Source organism: Anguilla rostrata, chromosome 9, assembly GCF_018555375.3.
Source record: "Anguilla rostrata isolate EN2019 chromosome 9, ASM1855537v3, whole genome shotgun sequence".
NCBI classification, from domain to species: domain Eukaryota; kingdom Metazoa; phylum Chordata; class Actinopteri; order Anguilliformes; family Anguillidae; genus Anguilla; species Anguilla rostrata.
The window spans coordinates 6,812,945-6,833,194 of NC_057941.1; the positions used below are offsets into that span (position 1 = coordinate 6,812,945).

Genomic DNA, 20,250 nt, shown 5'->3' on the forward strand with positions numbered 1-20,250 from the left:
TTAATAAACAAGCAATGCCTTAATATTTCAACACTGAAGAAATACAGGCAGAAAAAGAGCTAATTAATCTTAAAAGCAAAACATTTTTTAGTCAGAAAGGGAAATGTACTTTTCAAACGTATTTACACCAGCAATCAGGAATGGAAAATTAGCTACAACTGGCAAGAACTGAAAATTTACTCTTGGGTCTTGTTGGGTTTCGTGCTTGTGGAAGGCCCAAGTTCCACAATAACCACGAAAGTGCATCTCAAGGAGTTTCCCCTCCTTTGGTTTACGGTCTCTCATTAATGACATTTTGTCTTCTGTTTAACCCGCACTGAGGCCTGCTCCGGGAGCCTTATCAATCTTACATTCAGATTGAGGAGAAACTATTTCATGCACCAATGTCACACTACACTTTCCTCCATTCGAGAAGGCTTTCAGGAAGTTTTGAATGCTCTCGACCAAAAGCTGGCTCGTTCAAAGGAAAACAGCAGATGCATCGAAACGGCTCTCCAGCAGAAAATAACTTCCTCAAGTTCAGCGATAAATAAAATGCACGATATCTGCGTAGCTACACGGTACTTTTTGCAATGACGGGGTCTGTCCAAAGGGGGGCATTTCATTCGCTATAGCATCACCCTCACAGGCAAGCGATCTCAGGAGCATCTCATTGTCAGCATGCAGGCTTTTTTCCCCTTCAACCGTTTTCAACAGTTTTACCTAGCTGAGCTCAAAGTTCCCATCACACCCAGTTAGATTACCTGCCCCCAGGATAATGAAGTACACTTTATACTCATTTGCAGGAGGCAAAATATTTTAGGTCAAAAAAGGCTACTAACATGTATCAACACAGACTTTTCAAAGACTGAAAAAGACATTTGCTTTGCTTTTAAACAGTCCAAATGATCATTTAGAGTCCTGTGAATTGTGTCCATTTCACACACAAAATCCTTCCAATTATGTCATGATTATCATCATTCAAAAATCAGGCGGACACGGCGAAAAAAAATTCAATAACACCCGAGTACAATAAGCTTCCGTGTAATGTATTCCATGTTAGGGTTCACTTTAGCAATTAGCCTCATGCAAGTAACAATTCAACCTCATTTACATTGTGGAACCAGGCCTAGCCGTGCACAGAAAACACTTTACGCGTTGAATATGAAAGCGATCGCTCTGTCGGTCTGTCTGTGTGGGGGGCTTTGTTTCCACAGAGAGCTTCTCGGGTTATGAGGGAAGGCGCCATTAGACCGCGCTCGTTTCAGAACGCGCTGAACGGACGCTGTTTTTGGGCGTGAGGTCTGAGTGCCGCGATTCTCCCTTCGGTGAGTATTTAAGAGGGTGGAGCCTTCAGATAATTTACACAAACCATCTAATAGCAGGATTTTGCAAATGGCGTAACACAGCCTTAGGAAGTGCTGCACCGGTCTCTGTTCAGTAATGATTTATGAGAGCTGAGGTCTCCTTATCCAGGAAACGGAAACCTCCAACGAGGGGAAAGATAACTGGAAAAAATCAGAAGCTGAACGTGCACTTATTTAACTAAACATGTTTATAGTGCCTGATAATACCACCTGACTGAGCAAAATGTTAGAATGTCTGGAGCGCACAATCAATGGAATTTATGCTTAAACTGACAAGTGCGGCACGGTGAACTTTGGATAACGAATACAGGAATGAAAATACACAACTACATCATAAATCCTTTCATCGGGTCCTCGCTTTGAAACATGAGATGCCAGAAACCAAAATAAAATCCGGCGTAAAGGACTATTACAGCTGTGCCTGTTAAATCTGACTGACAACCTAGAAATTGCCCTAAAAAGAAGAGAAAAGGCCCACGTTAAAATACATAAATAATCAAAGTAACCCAATCTACTACCAAAGCCTTGTAGCTTTGTCTCCTTTAATCTTATGTAACTGCCTTCCACAGCCGAGTCTCGCTGGGGCTTTTTCAGTGTGCGGTTCTGCGAGATCAGGGCAGGAGGCAATCGCCAATATCCTCACTTCATTGCTTCCAACAGGACTCCATACGTTACTGCAGCTTCTGGGGAGATTCTCTCACCAGACTCCCTCATGTACCAAAGCTTAAACGTCTACTAGTTTCAAAGCAACAAGACTTGTTTTAATGTTTCTCCACTGTAGCGATTTACAGCGCTACCAAAATATGGAATGTTCTCCCATCATGTCCCACGCCTGATGCATGAAACCGCTTGCGTCTTATACGCTTAGCAACCTCTGGCGATCGTCTAAATTTCGCATCGCCCGCGCTGAAGGATGTCTCCTGGGCTCCTTAAGGTTCCTGCGCAGCACCGTTCCTCAAGTTACCACAGCGAACATTAAGGGGGGGTTTTTCTAATCACGCTGGACCTGGCTGCGTATCAAAAGCAAATATAGAAGCGGGCTTCTACAGCAAGAGATGTTCTCGTTCCTTTTGTTTGCCAACCGCGTAGTTTTTCCTTCATGTGTACTGATTTAGGTCTAAGGATTTTTCAGTTGAGTGCTGTTAGTCTTGTCTTTTTGAGTATGGAGAGCTACACACCAACAGAAACATTTAAGTTTGAAGGGGGTTTTTTTTTTTTTTTTTTGAGCGTGGGCTTCCTCTTCTATTGTCTTATTTACTTTCCGATGTTGATTTGTGGATTCTCAGTACTTAGCATGAAGAGTCAATTTGCTCCTTTGTGGCAAAATTACACCGGTGTATTTTTCTAGATGCCGTTTTGGCTTCGATGGAAATTGAACGAAACAAAAAAAAAATCCCCGATAAGAGGAGGTCGGCAGCTGGCATGGCTTACTCTGTAAATCAAAAAACAATGATGTGGAATATTTCAAGAGCGGCTCTTGATCTCCGCTGCAGACCTTTTGTTTCGTCTTGTTTCTACTACAAAAACAAGCCCTTCAAGCCTTCTTTACCCGCTGTGTCTCTGGGCAGAATGTGTCATTTTTGCAAATACGCAAAATGTATGTACGTCTTCAGAGCCATACTTCATTTTTTTTAAAATTCATTCAAAGATTTATTAACAAGTATGAAATTGCAAGAGGGTAAAAAAATAATGTTTTATCTATACCCCAAACAGAGTGTTAAGACTTTTTAAGCAAAAGACCCAGCTAAATTACCATGACATTCCTGCTGAAGACTGGTTGTCGAGACCCCGTTTTTAGAAGGACACTGTGCAGAGCAAGCCAGGCATTCGGGGGCAGATTCGGCAATTAATTCTGAGTGTGAACGCTATCTACTCTTTCCCTGGGCTGAGGTGAGTTTATTCAGTTATTATTTTATTTTATTTGCATTAATATCTTCTTTTCCTGCACCCAGGGACTGATTGACTCCAGGAGGGAGGGAAAAAAAAAGTCCATTAGGAGGTTATTACACAAGAACATACAATATGGCATGTTATGGTATGCCTGCCTGCTTGAGAGGGAGGGGGAAAAAAAAGAAAAAGACTGATGCCAACGCTTCGCGGAAAATGCAAGAAAGGGCAAGATCGAAACAAAATGGAATTTTGAATTGAAAACCCTAAAATGCCCACCACAACTCAAATCACTAAACTACAGTACTGTCAAGTCATCTACTGCCCTAAGATTTAATATTACTTGCAAATTTTGTGTGCGGGGCAGGGGGGGGGGGGGATGGACACCCACCTGCATTTTGTTATTTTCTAATTTAGACAGAACATATTGTGTTGAGGGGGAGCTGAGTTGGCGCCAGAGAGTCAACACGCAATTTCAACTCCCAAGCTCCTCTAACAATAAGGAGAAATATTGCCCCTGCGGCACAGTAGGATTCTCTCCACCCGTGGGCAGTGGCCAAGCAGCCGCTGGTACTAATTACCCTGAGCTCAGCGCACCGGAGTTAAATCCACAGTACAGCTGGGTGCTCCGGTGACATCGGGCCTACAGTAACTCTCAGCAAGTCCTGACCACCCTTCAGGAGGGAGCGATTCTGAAGCCTCCTTCCTTAGCCAAATAAGCGTGACGCGCTCTGCACGGTCAACGGGACCTCAGCACCACCGCACCCGGTTTCTAGGTAACAGCGCCAACACGATTCTCGTCTTCACGTCCGTGGCCAGATCCTAGACATCCTCGACATCTTAAAGATGCAGCAGAAAAAAGAAATGCGGGAATCGCTCTGAAGACCAAAACTGTTAAAAGAGTGTACCGAATGAAAACAAGATTGAAATACCCATTCTTTAAAAAAAAAAGGGGGGGGGTCTGATTTTGAATTGTGACCCTAGGCCTAGAGTGCACAAGAGCACCACTCCTCAGAGAGAAACCACTGTGAAACAGACTGGGACAGCGGCGGCAGCGGCAGGTCCAAAGGCAGCCAAAGCAGAGGAACATCTCCTGAACCAAACCTAATCCAGAATGTTCCAAATGCTTGGGGTGGGGGGGGTGCAGGAGCACAGAATTAATGGCTCTTGGCCCAACGTGAGTGAGCAGGCAAAATACGTCAAGCTCTCAGAGTCCATGACGTGGAAACCGAACCAAGTTTCGACTTCCCCCCCTCCCCCCAACACCCCAGAACAGCCTCAACCTCGGTCTCAGTCACAGCCACAGCCACTCAATCACATGGTTTAAGCGAAGTCTGTGACATCACACTCCGCAGTCAGGAAATCACTGTGCAGTTACTCATCCCCCCCCCCCCCGCGCACTGGAAACCGCCACGCTGCCTTCTTTCTCACGAACCGCTTTCTCTCTCACCTGCAGACACAACGGACATCATAAATAGGTCAGATTTTAAAATAGATAAAGCAGTAAGTGGGGTGGGGGGGGGATCTGATACACACTGAATATTTCAGAATTTCTGGGTCTGGGGAAAGTGTCTTGCTTATGAGGCACTAGTGCAGACTGACCCACTCATTTCATCACCAGTTATAAATACACGCATGTAAACTGGCAGAGTAACTCAGACACACGGGGCTTTGGACACCCTGCAAATTACCACAGGAGAGCTAAAATGTCCAGTGAGGGAACATTTCTATTCAAATTCTAAGCAAAACAAAAAATAAAACTAAGTAGATTGATTATCAGTCAACAGACTATTTATACAGAGAATGTTAGCCTTCCATTCCAGCCAAAAAACCCACTAAAACACTCCAGTCAAAAAAAAAAAAGAGTATTCATAGGTATATTCACAGCCGATAGAAATTTTCATTGTTTATCATCAAGTGCTTTATTAGGTTCTCTTTCTTAATTTACATACAATTAACCCACAATTTTGGAATATTTTACGAGTACGCATGCAGTTGGTAAATTGTATAATAAAGGCAACTGGAAAGAGGGGTCCAGATCGGCGAAAAATTGTAATACAAAAGACCACTGAAGTTCCTACAATACTAACAAATACAAGCAGTACCAAACTAGTGCATAATGCCAATTAAACAGTGATTTAAAAAACAGCAAAAGCATAAATGCAGCTCAGAAAAGGTTTTTTTTTCCCCTTAATCTTTACACCTGGTGTTCTAACGGGAGCATAAATGTCTGTCACTGTTTATAATTGACGGTTTTAACAACTCATGCTGAACAAATATTTTGGCATTCGCCGGCTACGCTACGGCAGAGGTGATACCAGGGAGCATTTAGCCCTCCTCGCTTTGTTCCTTTGAGTTTTAGCATTTCCACATTCAGACCCGGGCTGCTTTCGTGCCTCACAATGCTGTTACTGTCGGAAACTGTGCCGTCCAGGAGCCACAACCAGGGGAGCGCATCATAGCTGTGAATGAGCACAGCTCCACCAACCCCGCACACACACACACACAACCACCACCCCCCCCCATACACACACACACACACGCACAACCACCACCCCCCCATACACACACACACACACACACACACCCCCCATACAACACACACACACACGCACAACCACCACCCCCCATAACACACACACCCACACACCACACGCAACAAAACCCACCATTACACACTGCTGCACACACACACACGCACGCACAACCACCCCCAAACACACACACACACACACACACACACAACAACCACCATCCCCCATACATACACACACACACACACGCACAACCACCATCCCCCCATAACACACACAGCTCCACGATCACCCACCTCTGCTGTAACAAAATTCTCCTGAGGAAACGCTTTACAACTGCTTGGTTTTTGTGTCAATACCAAAACTGCTGCGACACCTGCACAGTCCGTTCAGGAAGAAAATCGGATTGCAGTTCCAACAAGCTCAGCAACATTGATTCAATAACAGAAAGGAGTGACATAAAATGACAAACAGACCCTTGAAAAGCTAAAAAGAAATCACCCTCACCAACCAATATTAAAAGGTTAACTAAACCATTAAATCTTAACCGTTGTAAATGTAACGCACAGACTCACGCACACAAAAATACACGTATACTGTAAAATTAGACCGTAATTCAAACAACTGAAAGGATTTGAAACGATACACAGCTGATTAACGGTCTTAAATGTCAGTAGCAGCTACGTAAATCCACAGAAGCCTACAGTAATCCAGACATACGACTGCAATTATTACACAATTTCGCCCCTACATTTCCTACAAAAGCAGAATCCAAACCTTAACCTTCCACACAGACACTTACATGTTTGTTGCCTTCTAGAACGTTCAAAACATTCTTTCAGTTACAAGAAGCAAAAAAAGGGAGAAGTTTGACAAGCAACCTCCCGCGTCTTGCCAAGCTGAATTCAATCAGTTCGGCACAGCCATGCAACAAGTTACTGCTGCTTTGAGCCTTGCCTCTTCTGTAATTGTGTGCTGCCTACTGAAGTACAATATACTTGTCTTTCCAAATATAACTGAAAATGCCTTTCCACATCTCAGGTTTTCACATTCAAAAGGGAGGAGCAAAAAAAAAATAAAAAGCTTCCGTCTTCAGCAAGGCGTTAATCCAAAGCGAAAAAAAAATCCACTCGGACATCAGCGCCCACAGAACTTAACTGCAATTGCCGATTCAGTTTCTGATTTAAAATTCAGCGGAGTTGTGAAGGTAAAAGGGAATAATGTAGGCCGAGCAAATACTAATGGATGTAATATTAAAATGTACCACTGCTTATGGGAAAAGTGCGGTGCGGTGTTTGTATGTGAGTGTGTGTGTGTGGTGTGTGTGTGTGTGTTGGGGGGCGGGGGTGTATTGACACTGGAGACAATATAATTGCAATTTGGAAGATTAGAGAACTGAAGACGTATTAAAATAATGTGATAATATTTTCCAGGTGTTGCGACAGATTTAAATAAATCTGCTGTGCCTCAAAATACAGCAGATCCCTTAGTGCTCCATTAATGCAAACAATTTAGAAAAAGGAAATATCAATATCAAGACAACAATGTATTTCTGCTGCACTCAGGAATAACCATTACTGAATACAAGCGCACTAAAACTAAGTCTTCCTGCTGTGTGTTTGAATTTCAACTCTATATTCAGCCTGATGCTCAAATGCATGTCCTGCAGGCTTCTCTACATACATGTCCCTGTTGCTCCTGTACTGTGTGCTGTAATGTGTCTGGTCCCCATGCATCTGTAAGGCAGTAAATAAACAGCAGTAATACTACGGTTTCCCACCTTAACCGTTAAGAAATACCATCCTATTACATGTGAGAAAAAGATATTTTTTTAAGGCAGAGATTTCATGAAGCGAATGAGATCCAAGCTTTTAGGAACAATTTGCTTGAATCCGAAACGGCACGTTTTACACTCAAGTAAAATAAAGGGGGGGGGGGGGGACACCTTTGCATTTGCCAGTTTTCTCCAGTCATTTAGTTAATCATATTTATTAACAAAAATAAATTATGTTACAAATGTTTTGATCATATTTGGAAAATTTACATTTACAAGATATGAATATTTAGGAAATATGTCCAAATGCATTACATTATTTATGACATAATTCATATCAGTGTTGTAATTTATCACAGCCTGTCAAAAGCTGTGAGTAAACAGCATAATTAAAATGTACTCATTTGATACTTTTTTTATTAGTAAAGAGAATACAGTTGGTTTTACACTTAGATTGGAGAATCCATTCAGCATGGCACCTCAAACAACTGAAATGATCATTCCACAAATTTGCAAAAATACAACGCACTTCATTTTGCTTTTGTGTTTATACGTTTTTTATTTATGTCCAGAAACGAGAGAATGAGAAATTCGTACAGGCAAGGTCATTCACTCTTTAATGTAATTCGGCTTTAAGGGTGAGAGCGTATGTCCTGACATTCGATTGGTGGGCCAATACAAAGAAAAAATGTATAGACACTGAAGTAACGGGCAGCAGAACCGTAATTAATTGGGGAAGAGCGCTGGTGGATATCATCTAATGAAAGGGTCAACGGAAATTTCGGAGCTTTTTTTGCACAAAATGGCCAGATTTAAGAACGACTAGGTCTGTTTAAATTCCCTTTAATTTATCATAAATTGCAATGGCATAATTTAATCATGCACACGTGTGTATGCATGAATACATTGCTGCATACAAAGTCATAATTCGAATAATTTTAACATATGAGCAGTAGCGTTCTTGGTGGAAAGCGATGCAAAACCGTGTCGAGGTGATTTCGGTCTTTCAACTGCATGTAAAGAACACCCAGTCTTCACTTGATCAATTGGCAGAAGCAAAGATGTCATTGTAAAATAGTCGGCATATAACGAAAAATATTAAATCGACAAAACATTAACAATAATAAAATAAAATGACAGTTGTTGCTATCATTTGATGTCATCCCTTTTCTTAATCGGCAACTTATCAAAGTTGAGAAGAAGCTAGCAAAGCCCGTATTTGCGTCAAGTGTGTCGATGTACTGACGTTACAAATTCACCAACCCAGTGGAACATGCCAGATACTGCGTTCCCTTAAAAGCAGATTAATCGCAATCACATGTAAACATCACTCTAAAAGCCATCAATAAATCACCAACATACCGTCTTGGAGTCTAATTCGTGATGTGGTTGCGCTAAGACTTTATCTACACTGGCAGCATCTGCAAACGTAACGAACCCAAATCCCCTGAAAAGAAAAACAGAAATAACATTTAAACAACTGGTCGAGCTGAGCGAAACATCCACATTGCTAATAACATCAAAATGAACATCGTGGTATGCATAAAATTTGAAAGCGCACAGAATGAGGTTAGATCACCATGTCGATGATGTGCAATGCCCTCATTTAACACATCGTATTTATTTGAGGCAACTATTTACTTTTAATAGTCAGAACAATGAGCCATTAAGCTGAATAGCGTTAATAATTTACAAAAATACACATGCTTCTAAGGAAAGCAGAAAATATCATTTGTAGGTTACAAAACAAGCTGAACGCTACTGTGTAGTCCCAAGTCAATGTCAAATTGCATTAGCTAGCCCGCTAGCTTTTCAAAGCTAGCTGGCTAATTTTAGTGTCTACACAAATGTTAAACAACGATGTGCGCTAGCAAACGAGTCATGAATACCGCATGAGCATATGTGCAAGATTTGGAAATTATTGTCAAAAGTAAGACAAAAACATTAAAAACAATTTTACCTGGAGCGCTTTGTGGTTGGATCTCTCATCACCATACATTCTCTGATTTCCCCGAATTTACTAAAATAATCTCTAAGGCTGTCTGTGAACAAACAAGAGGGAAATGTTTGGTTACGATTTATATAAAAGTCAGATAAGTGTTGTTCGTGTGCTTTAAAAGCGACCCGCGATGCACATAGGGGTCGAATAGAGGACTTCAAACGATTGGAAATCAAAATAACCTTGCGCGCACAGAGGTACACACAACATATCCCAGATACAGTACGGAACACACACACGCACCATATCGCAACTAACCCAAGCGGACTCGATCAGCTACAAAACAAGCAAAAACAAAGCGACAAATATAAGCAGAAAATCAATTCTCTCACCTGGTGAGGTTTGCCAGCTGAGGCCACCGATAAACATTTTACTGTAAGGGGAAAACACAGCAGAAGTGAGTCCAGATGTCAGATCGGCCATTTTGACGTGTAACTACTTACAAAAAGCGAGCTAAACGGAGGCTGAGCAGCAAGAGAACTGTTAGCTCGAGCTAGCCGAGAAACCAATCTTGCAAAAGGGGGGGAGGCCCCACTTGCTAATATAATCAAACAAAGCAAAGGTGTAGCATGCTAGCGAACTGCATCCGGAAGGCAATACAAACGGTTGTGGCGCTGTTATACCTAAAAGCAACTGACTGTTTCCCTCATTTCATACATAACAAAATAGTACACAAATAAAAGTACAATTATAATTTATTATCTTACCCTGGGTCATGTTGCGAATCATTTGGGCTTCCAGATGTGGCTTGGCTCCCGTCTCCCTCCATAGCTAACCCAACTATAGCTGAATAACTAACAAACACACACAGACACAGCAAAAGCTAGGCGAAGCCCCGCTAAGAGAATATTACTGAGCCGGGAATGCAATCGTCACACGTGGGATCAGCTCAGCCTTGCTCCCTCCCCTCCCTTGACCCACGTGGGGCGGAGCAGGGGCTCGTCACCTAACCAATCCCATTGACGTCACCGAAGATAGCCCGCCCATGAAAAGTTGGAACCACGCCCTCTATCGGCCACAGTGGCTTTGAGAGAACAGTGTGGCGTGACGCAACTATTGTGTACATTGAGTGGAAAATATTCACATGAAGTTACCGATCTCTTTTTTCACACTTCGGGGTTAGTTTTTCAGATTCTTTTATACATTAAACTCATGCATTTATACTGAAATGAACAACCAACTATTAGTGAGGTCCTTTGCTCCACAGCGGGTGAAAATGGTGCTTGCATGATTTCTCAAACTAATTTCATTACAGAAAAACAACATTTTCAGACATTTACAGTCATGTCTTCCATTCATGGTGACTTTCCAATTTCCGCTTAACGCAATATATTTTTATAACATAGACATATTAATATTATTTGTGTGAAAAGAAGATTCTTGGCAAGTAAGTCATGCAATAGGCCCATACCTATGATTCGTAAAACAGTTTGCCTCGAAACAATGGAGAATTATGTTTAATGCAATCTCGTTTTGTCAGTTCAGTGCTGACCTAGCCTACCAGGTCGAGCAGTGGAACTCACTGGCGAGCAGTGGTCAATGAGTGGACCGACCATCTACACGTCAGCCCCAGAAGTGATCCTGGGACACTTGTTGAAATGAGGCATTATGATACCTGTCATAAAAGCACATCAGGGCAAAGTAGCACAGAAGACTGTCACTCTACAAGATGACGCCTGATCCCCCATCACTGCAGGGTTTTACCCTTAAAAAAAAACTGCGGCTGCTCCCAAAAACTCCTAAAAGGATAAGGCCTGTCCTGTCCTGGCTGTTAAGCTCCAATCACACCTTTACACCTCATAGGCTGACACGTTTGGATATTTTTTTGTATTCCTGAAGGGAGTACGGTTGAAAGGATCACATGAAATTAAAAAGAGACTTAATTCAGCTATAACATAATCTGCTAGAAAGTAAGTCTAATTTGATAGTCTGAAATTTCAGATTATTTAATTGTTGAGGCCTGTTTAAAACTTAAAATAAAAAATGTAAAAATGAATTATGACACTACAGAAACATCTTTCATCATGCAAAAGTTGCAAATTGCTTGACTGAATACATGAAATGTACAATCTCTATAGGTCTTGAAATAAACATTCCAAAATGGTGTCTCTGAATAAAATAATTCAGCTGTAGTAGATAAATACTATTTCAAAGCAATGCTACCGCCATGGTTCTTTTTTCCAAATGAATTTGGTCCTGTGTGTTCTGATTTTCACACCCTCTTTAACTGATAAATTAAGTGCTGAGTAACAACATAAAGCAGCTTACCTGCAGGCAGCCCTGCAGAACCAGGCTTGAGTATCTCCAGCAAGGGTTTCTTTCCTTGCAGCATTAGAACTTACAGATCTGATACCAAACAAATTATGAATCAAATAACAAGACAAGGAGGGCTTTGGTGTGATTTTTTTTTTGGACTGGCTTGTATTTTGCACAGGGTACAGATATTTGAAACATTTAGGCTAAATTTGTCGTTAGCAGTTCGGAGTACAGGACGGGGTGCTTACAGTCTGGTAGCGCTGTAAGCTAGCTGTTAGAGTTTATTGTATACAATCTTTCAGGACCTGTAAAGAGAATTCATAATCAACCTGCAAGCAAGTAAATACACATTCCTTCTGAAGCATACCTTTTCAGATGTGTTACCTTACATTAATTGGAAAGGTTCCTTATTCTCTCACAGTGAGTAGCAGGAGACATATTAATGTGGAAAGAAGCAAATATGGAGTGCTGAACTGGAGTGTGCACTCATTGCACTGTAAACTGCAAGTTTTATTTTTGAAATAACGTAGGACAGTGGTTCCCAGTCCTGATCTGGAGATCGACCATCCTGTAGGTTTTCACTCCAACCTTAACAATGCACACAATGCATTCAACAGCTAGAGATCGTAGATCATGGTGGAGCTGCTAATTAGCAGAATCAAGTGTGCCAAGTTAAGGTTGAAATGAAAACCTACAGGGTGTAGATCTCTGGGAACAGGGTTGGGAACCACTGATGAAGCACTTTTAAAGACTATAATATTAGGTTACAGGCCGCTTTGAAGCTTAGCTTTATCAAGTTTTTAAAGTTTAAACTTTTTGGCAATTTTTAAAGTTTAAATTTTGCATTATATAGCAAGTTACAGAGTGGGAATTAAAACAGTCTGATGGCGGTGTCGTGTTCCCTCTCAGAATATTTTTACTGTCTGCTCAGTAACTTGCAGTAAACAAAAACATATCAAAAACCTGAATTGAATGTGGAAAGTAATTCTCTTCCTATTGAGACCTTATTTTTCATCAATTTTTATTTATATATTTCAACTAAATCCTCATCCAGAGTGACTTACAAGACATGCTAGTATACACTGATTACAGTATGACGGGAGTAGCAAATAAAAGTAGGTACATAAAGGACTGGATTTCTGTGTTGTTCTGGAAAAGCTGGAGACAAAACATATCATTTAAACATTCATCATGTGGATTCTCCTGCATTCACACTCAATTCCTCAGTTGTTTAATGAATTGCATTTAAAGACATTTAAATTGCCTTTTTCAAGTTATTGCCTCTGTTAGAATACATTTAATATTACATACCCTGTCTTTTTCTTGTTTTATGACCAGATGTTTTTATATAGGGACTGGGTACCCAGAGCGAAACAACAGTAAGAGCAGAGGATAGGAGCTAGTTTATGCACAAGGGCTACTATCTCCCATTGTTAAAATATCACACTTATTTACAATGAACATACGTTTTTTACCTAGATGCTTCCCAACCACTGTTCATAATGACACAGTAGCTGTAGCATTTACAATACATTCAAATGTGTTTTAGTGTGATCATATATTTACCACTGTCTGATGTCAGTAGATACGCCATTTGCAATCAATGAACAATAAACTTACATAACCGATTCAAGTGTCATTTGATACTGATTTGAAGATCTGAGACTGAGGGAACAACATTCATTTAAACTATATGCATAAACATCGGAGTGTCTTCAAAGACAGGGAAACAATTGTTGAGGGAATGAATCGTTGGTTTGACAGTACTAAAAATGAAAGTCCCATGGCACTGGATAATGTGTAATGTAAGACCATGATTATAACTGAGTTAAGTGGATCTGACCAGCCAAGCCAATATTTATATACTGAGTGGTTCCTCAGTAAAAATTTAAAAGGGAAATGTTCCTGAAAACATATAAGTGGTTCACCCCTTCAGGGACCCTAAATAAGTGCATATCATAAAAGTGAATTACTGTGAAGCATATGACCAAGCCATGATGTAGTTTATTTACTTTCTTTGCGGTTCAGTTAAAATAATCCAAATGTATAATTAACCATTTGGGTGGTGTTAAGATGACTGAAACTTCAGTAAAACTTTAAACCAATTTTTATTTAGAGTTTGTCAGAGCAATAATGCTTAGATTTGTCACTCAAATTCTGTATATTCAGGACATATAATGATGATGAATGTTCTTTCCATAATTTCAGCCAATATTATATATGTACAATATCTGCTCACAAGAATATTTGACTGGACAAATGGGTCTTACAGTATACACTGTAACTGGAATAAAATGTACAGTAACTTGCTGGCAGCAATTAAGTTGCTGCAATATATTTGACAGTATGTTTACTGTAATAACAATTGTAGCACTGAAATTATTACTGTAATAACAATTGCAGTTCTTAGATGGGTACGTTAACTGTATTTACAGGAAACATACTGTGAAATGTATTAAAACAACTTACAAGCCAACAGCTGCCATCAGGTTTTTTAAAAGTAAATTTTATAGTATTTCTTTTTCAATATTCAAATTATATCCATCAATTACTTAACCCACTTATAACTGGTCAGGGTTGCAGGGGGGGTGGAGCCTATCCCGGAATGCATTGGGTGAGAAGCAGGAATACGGCTGGGACAGGTCACCAATCCATCACAGCGCACACAATAAGCCTAGCCTGCATGTCTTTGGACTGTGGGGGTAAACTAGAGCAGCTCAGCTAGCAGCTAGAGAAAACTCACACAAATACAAGTTTGGCTCTTGGTAGGGTTTGAACCATCCTTGTACTGTAATGCCCCTGTCCTTTGAATGACAGGTCTTTTGATTTTGAAAATGCAAAGGAGGGTTTGCATTATTATTTGGCTTTTGTCAGGGTAGATCAGTAACAACACGGAAGTGAAATTGCAAATGGCAGAACTATAGTAGATTTTTCATTGCCAATTTGCATTATAATTTGAAATATGACTGGATTATGCTTCCTTAATAAACCTCTAACGTGTGATGTAGTATGACCACACAACAAACATTTGTTCATGTTAGTGCCACCTACTGGTAGAATTTTGGAATTTTCTAGGTCTGGAAAGGGTTATTACAGTCATAAAAAATCTGTGCCCACACAAACAATGTTGCCCCAATGCAATTCAGTAGGGTAATGTGCACATAATATATATATATATATCACTGCATCTACACATATTACAAGTTGCTATGATTAAGAAATGAGTCCTTCATAATTCAGAGCTACTTTCTTTCTTGCATAAGTCAAAAATGGAATAGGCAACTTACCTGATTTTGACAATGAGAGATCTCTCCAGTAGTGTGGAAATAGACGTCTGGGGGGGGTGTTCCAGTGTCAAATTTGTGCCGTTTTGGATTTGGATACATTGGTGTGAAATTATGACCTTTTTCAGCAATTGCAATTCACTAAATTCTTCTATTATTGCAAGAATTCAATGAAGGCTGCAATGTAAAACGGGTGTGAAAGTAGGCTATAATTGATTGTTGTGACTGAAAACAAGATTAATGTTGAAAATTCTATAACCCAAATTTTAAGGACATTCAAATTAGCATAGCCTTTTGTTCCTGGATAATTCTGGCAGCCAAAAAGCCCTATTTCTGTATTAAGATTTAGAGCAAAAATATATTCATCGTAAATTTTGACCAGAATGCTTTGCATATCTACAGCTGCACACTGTATGCAGGTTCTACCGAAAGGATTTGTTCATTATACAGTAATATTGCTGCGACAACTACAGAAATAATTTACAGAGTACTCATACTTCTGCACAGTATGTTACTTTTTGTTTCATATTGCCCAAACAAAGGGGATTGCTTTTATATCACTTTATAATTCACCCACAATGAATATCTATCCTGCAGTGCAAGGCACTTAGTGAGTTTCATTACCAAATGTTTAGAAGAAAAGAAATATTATTATGAAAAATGTGTAGCTTCACAGCTTTAAAACTTCCATCACTCCCTCTAAGACCTCAGATTTAACCTTTTCTTTTTGCAATTTGGTATTCCATTGAGTATCCGGATGTACAAGCGTGTATGTGTGTTTGTGCACAAGTGCATGTGCCGCATTCCATAATTACATTTTTGCAAAGGGGCACACAATTCAATCCCCCAAAAAAGGGGGGAAAAGGAAGAAAGAAGATCCTATTATGACCTCTAAATATGCGTGCTCATTACTCAGTAACTGGGGGAAGCAGGCCTGCTTTTCCATTAAGTCTGAAAGTATCAATTAGGGCTGGGTGCTCAGTGGATTTTAAGTCATGCCACAGTGATTGCTGTTTATTTCCTCATTCTAAGTCTGAGAGAGCGCTCTCAATGGCTCATCATACCTCTCCCTCCCTTATTTCCTTTTTTTCTTTCTCTCCTTTTTTTGCAGGTAAAGAACCCCCGAATGGCAGCTGAACTCCAGGAAGTAGCTGGCCATGTCAAGTGGAAGGCTGAGCGGAGCTGACTCACATATCCCTGACTGACTGACTGACTGACTGAGTGACATGCGAAAGGCTGCCGTCTCACTTCACCGATTAGCCTTTCGCTAGCTTTTCTGTGTTGGTAAACAGGACCCCCGCGCAGACACACCTAGGGGGCATAATTACACTGCGATGTTAACATCTCCTTCTTGCCCCCAATTCATTCTTCCCACCAGCTCTCATTTAATTTCTGCCTTCTTAATCCAACTGTTGATTCCTGAAAGCCCTAGAGTCTGAGAGCTCTAAGCCGAAATGCGTTTCTGCCCTTCTCCCCACTCCCCCCCCCCCCCCCTCCGCCCCCCCTCCTTCTTATTAAGGGAAGGAGAGCTTTGGGACACCAAAATAAAATGCTTGACACTTTCAACAGTAAGTTGGCAGAGCACAAGGTTTGATTTTGGCTCTTTTAAAGATCTTCCCTATTAGACAGTTTGTTTGCCATACCCACGGGCAGGAAGAGGTGAGATCTTTCCGTTGCTCAGTTACATCAACATCTGTAAAGACGACTAGCAGGTCTTAAATGCTAAGCTCATGTTGTAGATTTCTGAACGGCGGACTGATGTGCTCCGTAACTGAACTGCACTGGAGCTAGTTTGATATTGTTTGTTCTCGTTTAGCTTGAAAAAAGGTAATAAAAAAAAACTGAACTCGAACCCGAACTGCTTGTGGCAGCCCGGGTTCCAGCTCTTCAGTGGAAAAGGAGCTGGCCTTGTGCCCAATCCTCAGCAAATTATGGAAATGAAGGATCTTTGAACACTATTCCTGCACAATATGTTGTTCACATTAGACTTTAATGTATTTTAAGATTAGGTTTTAAATCAACCCCAGCCAGAATTATCTTAATGAGACATCGAGAGTAATTTAGATTAAATTTAGTAATTCAGATTTCCTCCCATTTTTAATAAGATTCACAGTAGATAATTTCATTGCAGCTTGCTCCAGGTTATGATTTTGCTCAATTTAAAATCATTCATTCGAATAATACCCTGAAAACCACTTCTCAAACTAGGGCTGTGAATTGTGTCTATCACACGCTCAGGGTATTGCTCCCATTTTTTTCATGGATGTCAGGGAGGCCACAGATCCCGTGAAATTTAGAGATGCCTGTGAAATCTTGAGAATCCCAAGCATAAGCATAAAATGCGGGCAGAAAAAAACATAAATCAGGCATTACTCATTTTCATCTCCGCCAACACCTCCGCATCCAGGTCTGCTGACAGTCACTGTATTTTTATGGGGTCCATTTTTGTATTCCCTCATAAGCCAGGTCCCCAGAAAGAACCAGAACCTCTCCACCTTGCTTTTCCCAGCAAAGGGCTTTAACAGCCTAGCAAAGAGTTTTTACACCTTGATTTAAAGCTTCTTTTTTCAGCTTCTTGAAAATGCATACAATCCCTTTAAGTAGAAACCATCAACCACTTTCTTTGTCGGTAAAGTTACACACGCAGTGCTAGTAGAGTACAAATCTTAACTCAAACACTGGTTCTATCCTGTCAAGTCCCTTGGGAAGAGATTGAGAAACTACTACCTAATTTAAAAACAACCAATTAAAAATATATAGATATACAAATTGTGAAAAGTATACGCACTTCCTTGGCTCACTGCAGCAATTGTGTATACTGTATGTCTATGATTGCTAATTGCCCACTTACTGGCAATGGCACTTCCTGAAAATAAATCCGGTTCTAAAAGTTCTGTGTCTCTGTGTGAACAGCATAAGAATATCCCTGACTTAAACATATCTGGGCTGCTGACTCTCTCTTCCTGTTAAGACATTGTTCTGAGTGCATGGATGGATGGTCCCCACAATCTGGGATTGAATCCTGACCAAGCCAGAGCTGACTGTGGCTTGTATCTCTGTGGGTGAGGGGCAATGGATATTTGGCGGTGACATCGCCCATATGGATGGGAGGTCAGTCAGCTATAGGATCTGCATCTCATCGCTCTCTAGCGACCCCTGCTGGTCAATCAGGGGCCTGCGGTCTGCTTGGTAAAGCTGCACATGAATTTTCCTCCTCTGACCCACGTCTGTGCGAGCTTGGCTTGGGTGAAAAGACTTGTGCTTCAGAGGACAGTGCATGCCGGTCTGTACTCTTGCACATTGGCTGTGCAGACTGCAGCATGAGAGAGGCTGCATACCTCGTGTCAGCGTGTGTTTCCTCTGGGTGCTCCGGTTTCCTCTCACAGTCCAAAGACACGCATGAAGGATAATTGCAGAAGGCTAAAGGCTAATTGAGTGTGCCAGTGAATGGTGAGTGAATGGTGCGCGTGCCCTGTGATAGATTGGCGATCTGTCCAGGGTGTATTCCTGCCTCTCGCCCAATGCACGCTGGGACAGGCTCCAGCACCCCCCCACCCACCCCCACCCCCCGCGACCCTGACCAGGATAGGCGGGTTAGAAAATGGAGTGGCTGCATATTCCTGAGTATTCCAAAACAGGGAGAGACTGGGGGGCAAAGGCATTCAGTTTTGAGACACCCAAATTTAAGAAACCAACTTTTTTTTCACCTACTGGATATAATGTCACCGCTTTGAGGACGCTCTTAAACGCAGAAAGGAAACGGGTTATTATTTCTGTCCTTTTACACCACAATGAATCCCCACATAAATGGCCCCAGCTGCAGCCCTCACACTGTAAAAATGAAACGGACGGATAGACGTGCCTGTGCGATAAATAAGGACGGAGCATAATAAACCAATCCAATCAGCGAGAGCGAGCACTTGATTGCACGCGAGCGTAAACGGCGGGCCGAAAAGGGCCTGCCTGGCCTCTGTTATCCTCCTTTCATTGATTCAGGGGTTCATTCACTCTTGCATTCATCCTCATTGGTGCCATTATCTCCTCTCCAACAGAGAGAGAGAGAGAGAGCGAGAAGAGGAGGAGGAGGGAGGCTCTTTCCCTGCCCATCTATTTATTCTATCTATTTCTATGTGTTTATACGCACTGGAGTAGCTGCGATATCACTGCTGGGCAGAGCAGGAGACAGCTTCGTGGGGCAAATAAACATCACAGCAGATAAATCATTGTAATTGTGACAGCTGTTCCTTTTTTTTTTAATGAAAACATTCCGGATACAGTCTTTGCGGAGGGCTTTACACGTTTGCTTTAATCTGAACAGCTAAGTGAGGGTATCAAAGACTCCGCCGAGCCCTCAGTATAGAGTGAGAAGCGCTGCTCTTGGGGTGGATGGGGGGGGCGGGCGGGGGGGGGGGGGGTGGGACTCCAGCTGAGCATTCTTTTTACTGGCAAATAACATGAAATACCTTTCCTCCATGCATATTAATGCAATCAGGCCATGGCTGATAATTACCAACACATGACATTCATTTAGCTGAGCTGAGAGCTGAAGTGTGAGAGAGACAGAGAGAGAGAGGGAGAGAGAGCCCTGTTTTTATGGAGGTGCTCGTGTCAGTGTGTGTATGGGAACCCCTCGGGTTCACTGCAGAAGAACGCTAAGCAGCGTCAGTGGCCGTTGGAAACACATTTTGTGAATATGCCCGCAGCCACAACGGCATCTGTGTTTGATTAATGAATGGATAAAGTATTTAAAGGAGGGGTTTAATTTTTAATGTGCTACATCTGTTAGATGCCTTGAATGGATCAATATGAGGGCCATGTACTTAAATAAATTAATGGGTCTGTCCCCTGCAAATGTATGCATTTCAGATGCTCTCATTGCGCGGAAGGGCAACGCGCCACAATGCAAAGTCACAACTGGCCGTGCATTAAGGAGCAATTTCATCGCCTTCACTTTACTACACAAAAAGGCAATTATGTAAAACGCAGACAGCACCAAGCCCAATGTACAGCCAAACAGCTAAAAATAACTATACACAGACATACAGTACATACCCCCACACACACACACACACTCTCACACATACACACACACACACACACACACACATACACACACACACACACTTTCCCATGTGCACCCCCTCTCTCTCTCACCGTCGCTCATACACAC

General features: G+C 41.5%; 1 protein-coding gene and 1 long non-coding RNA gene across 21 annotated transcripts in view; one reads left to right on the forward strand and one right to left on the reverse strand.

Moving 5' to 3' along the window:
- Window positions 1–10,462, reverse strand: part of LOC135262780 (RNA-binding protein Musashi homolog 2) — a 246,435-nt gene extending 235,973 nt beyond the window's left edge. For 7 of the 20 annotated variants that reach the window (XM_064350006.1, XM_064350009.1, XM_064350003.1 and 4 more), the window contains exons 1-4: window positions 10,248–10,461; window positions 9,873–9,913; window positions 9,502–9,583; window positions 8,904–8,988 (exon numbers count right to left, since the gene is read on the reverse strand). In XM_064350006.1, the coding sequence (XP_064206076.1) occupies window positions 8,904–8,988; window positions 9,502–9,583; window positions 9,873–9,913; window positions 10,248–10,309 (270 nt within the window). In that variant the 5' untranslated portion in view covers window positions 10,310–10,461. Of the gene's footprint in view, window positions 1–8,903; window positions 8,989–9,501; window positions 9,584–9,872; window positions 9,914–10,247 lie in introns of all 20 variants that reach the window. The other 13 variants (XM_064350016.1, XM_064350013.1, XM_064350011.1 and 10 more) reach the window with 4 other exon arrangements.
- Window positions 1–20,250, forward strand: part of LOC135262786 (uncharacterized) — a 656,092-nt gene that overhangs the window by 420,806 nt on the left and 215,036 nt on the right. The gene's annotated exons all lie outside the window — the stretch shown is intronic.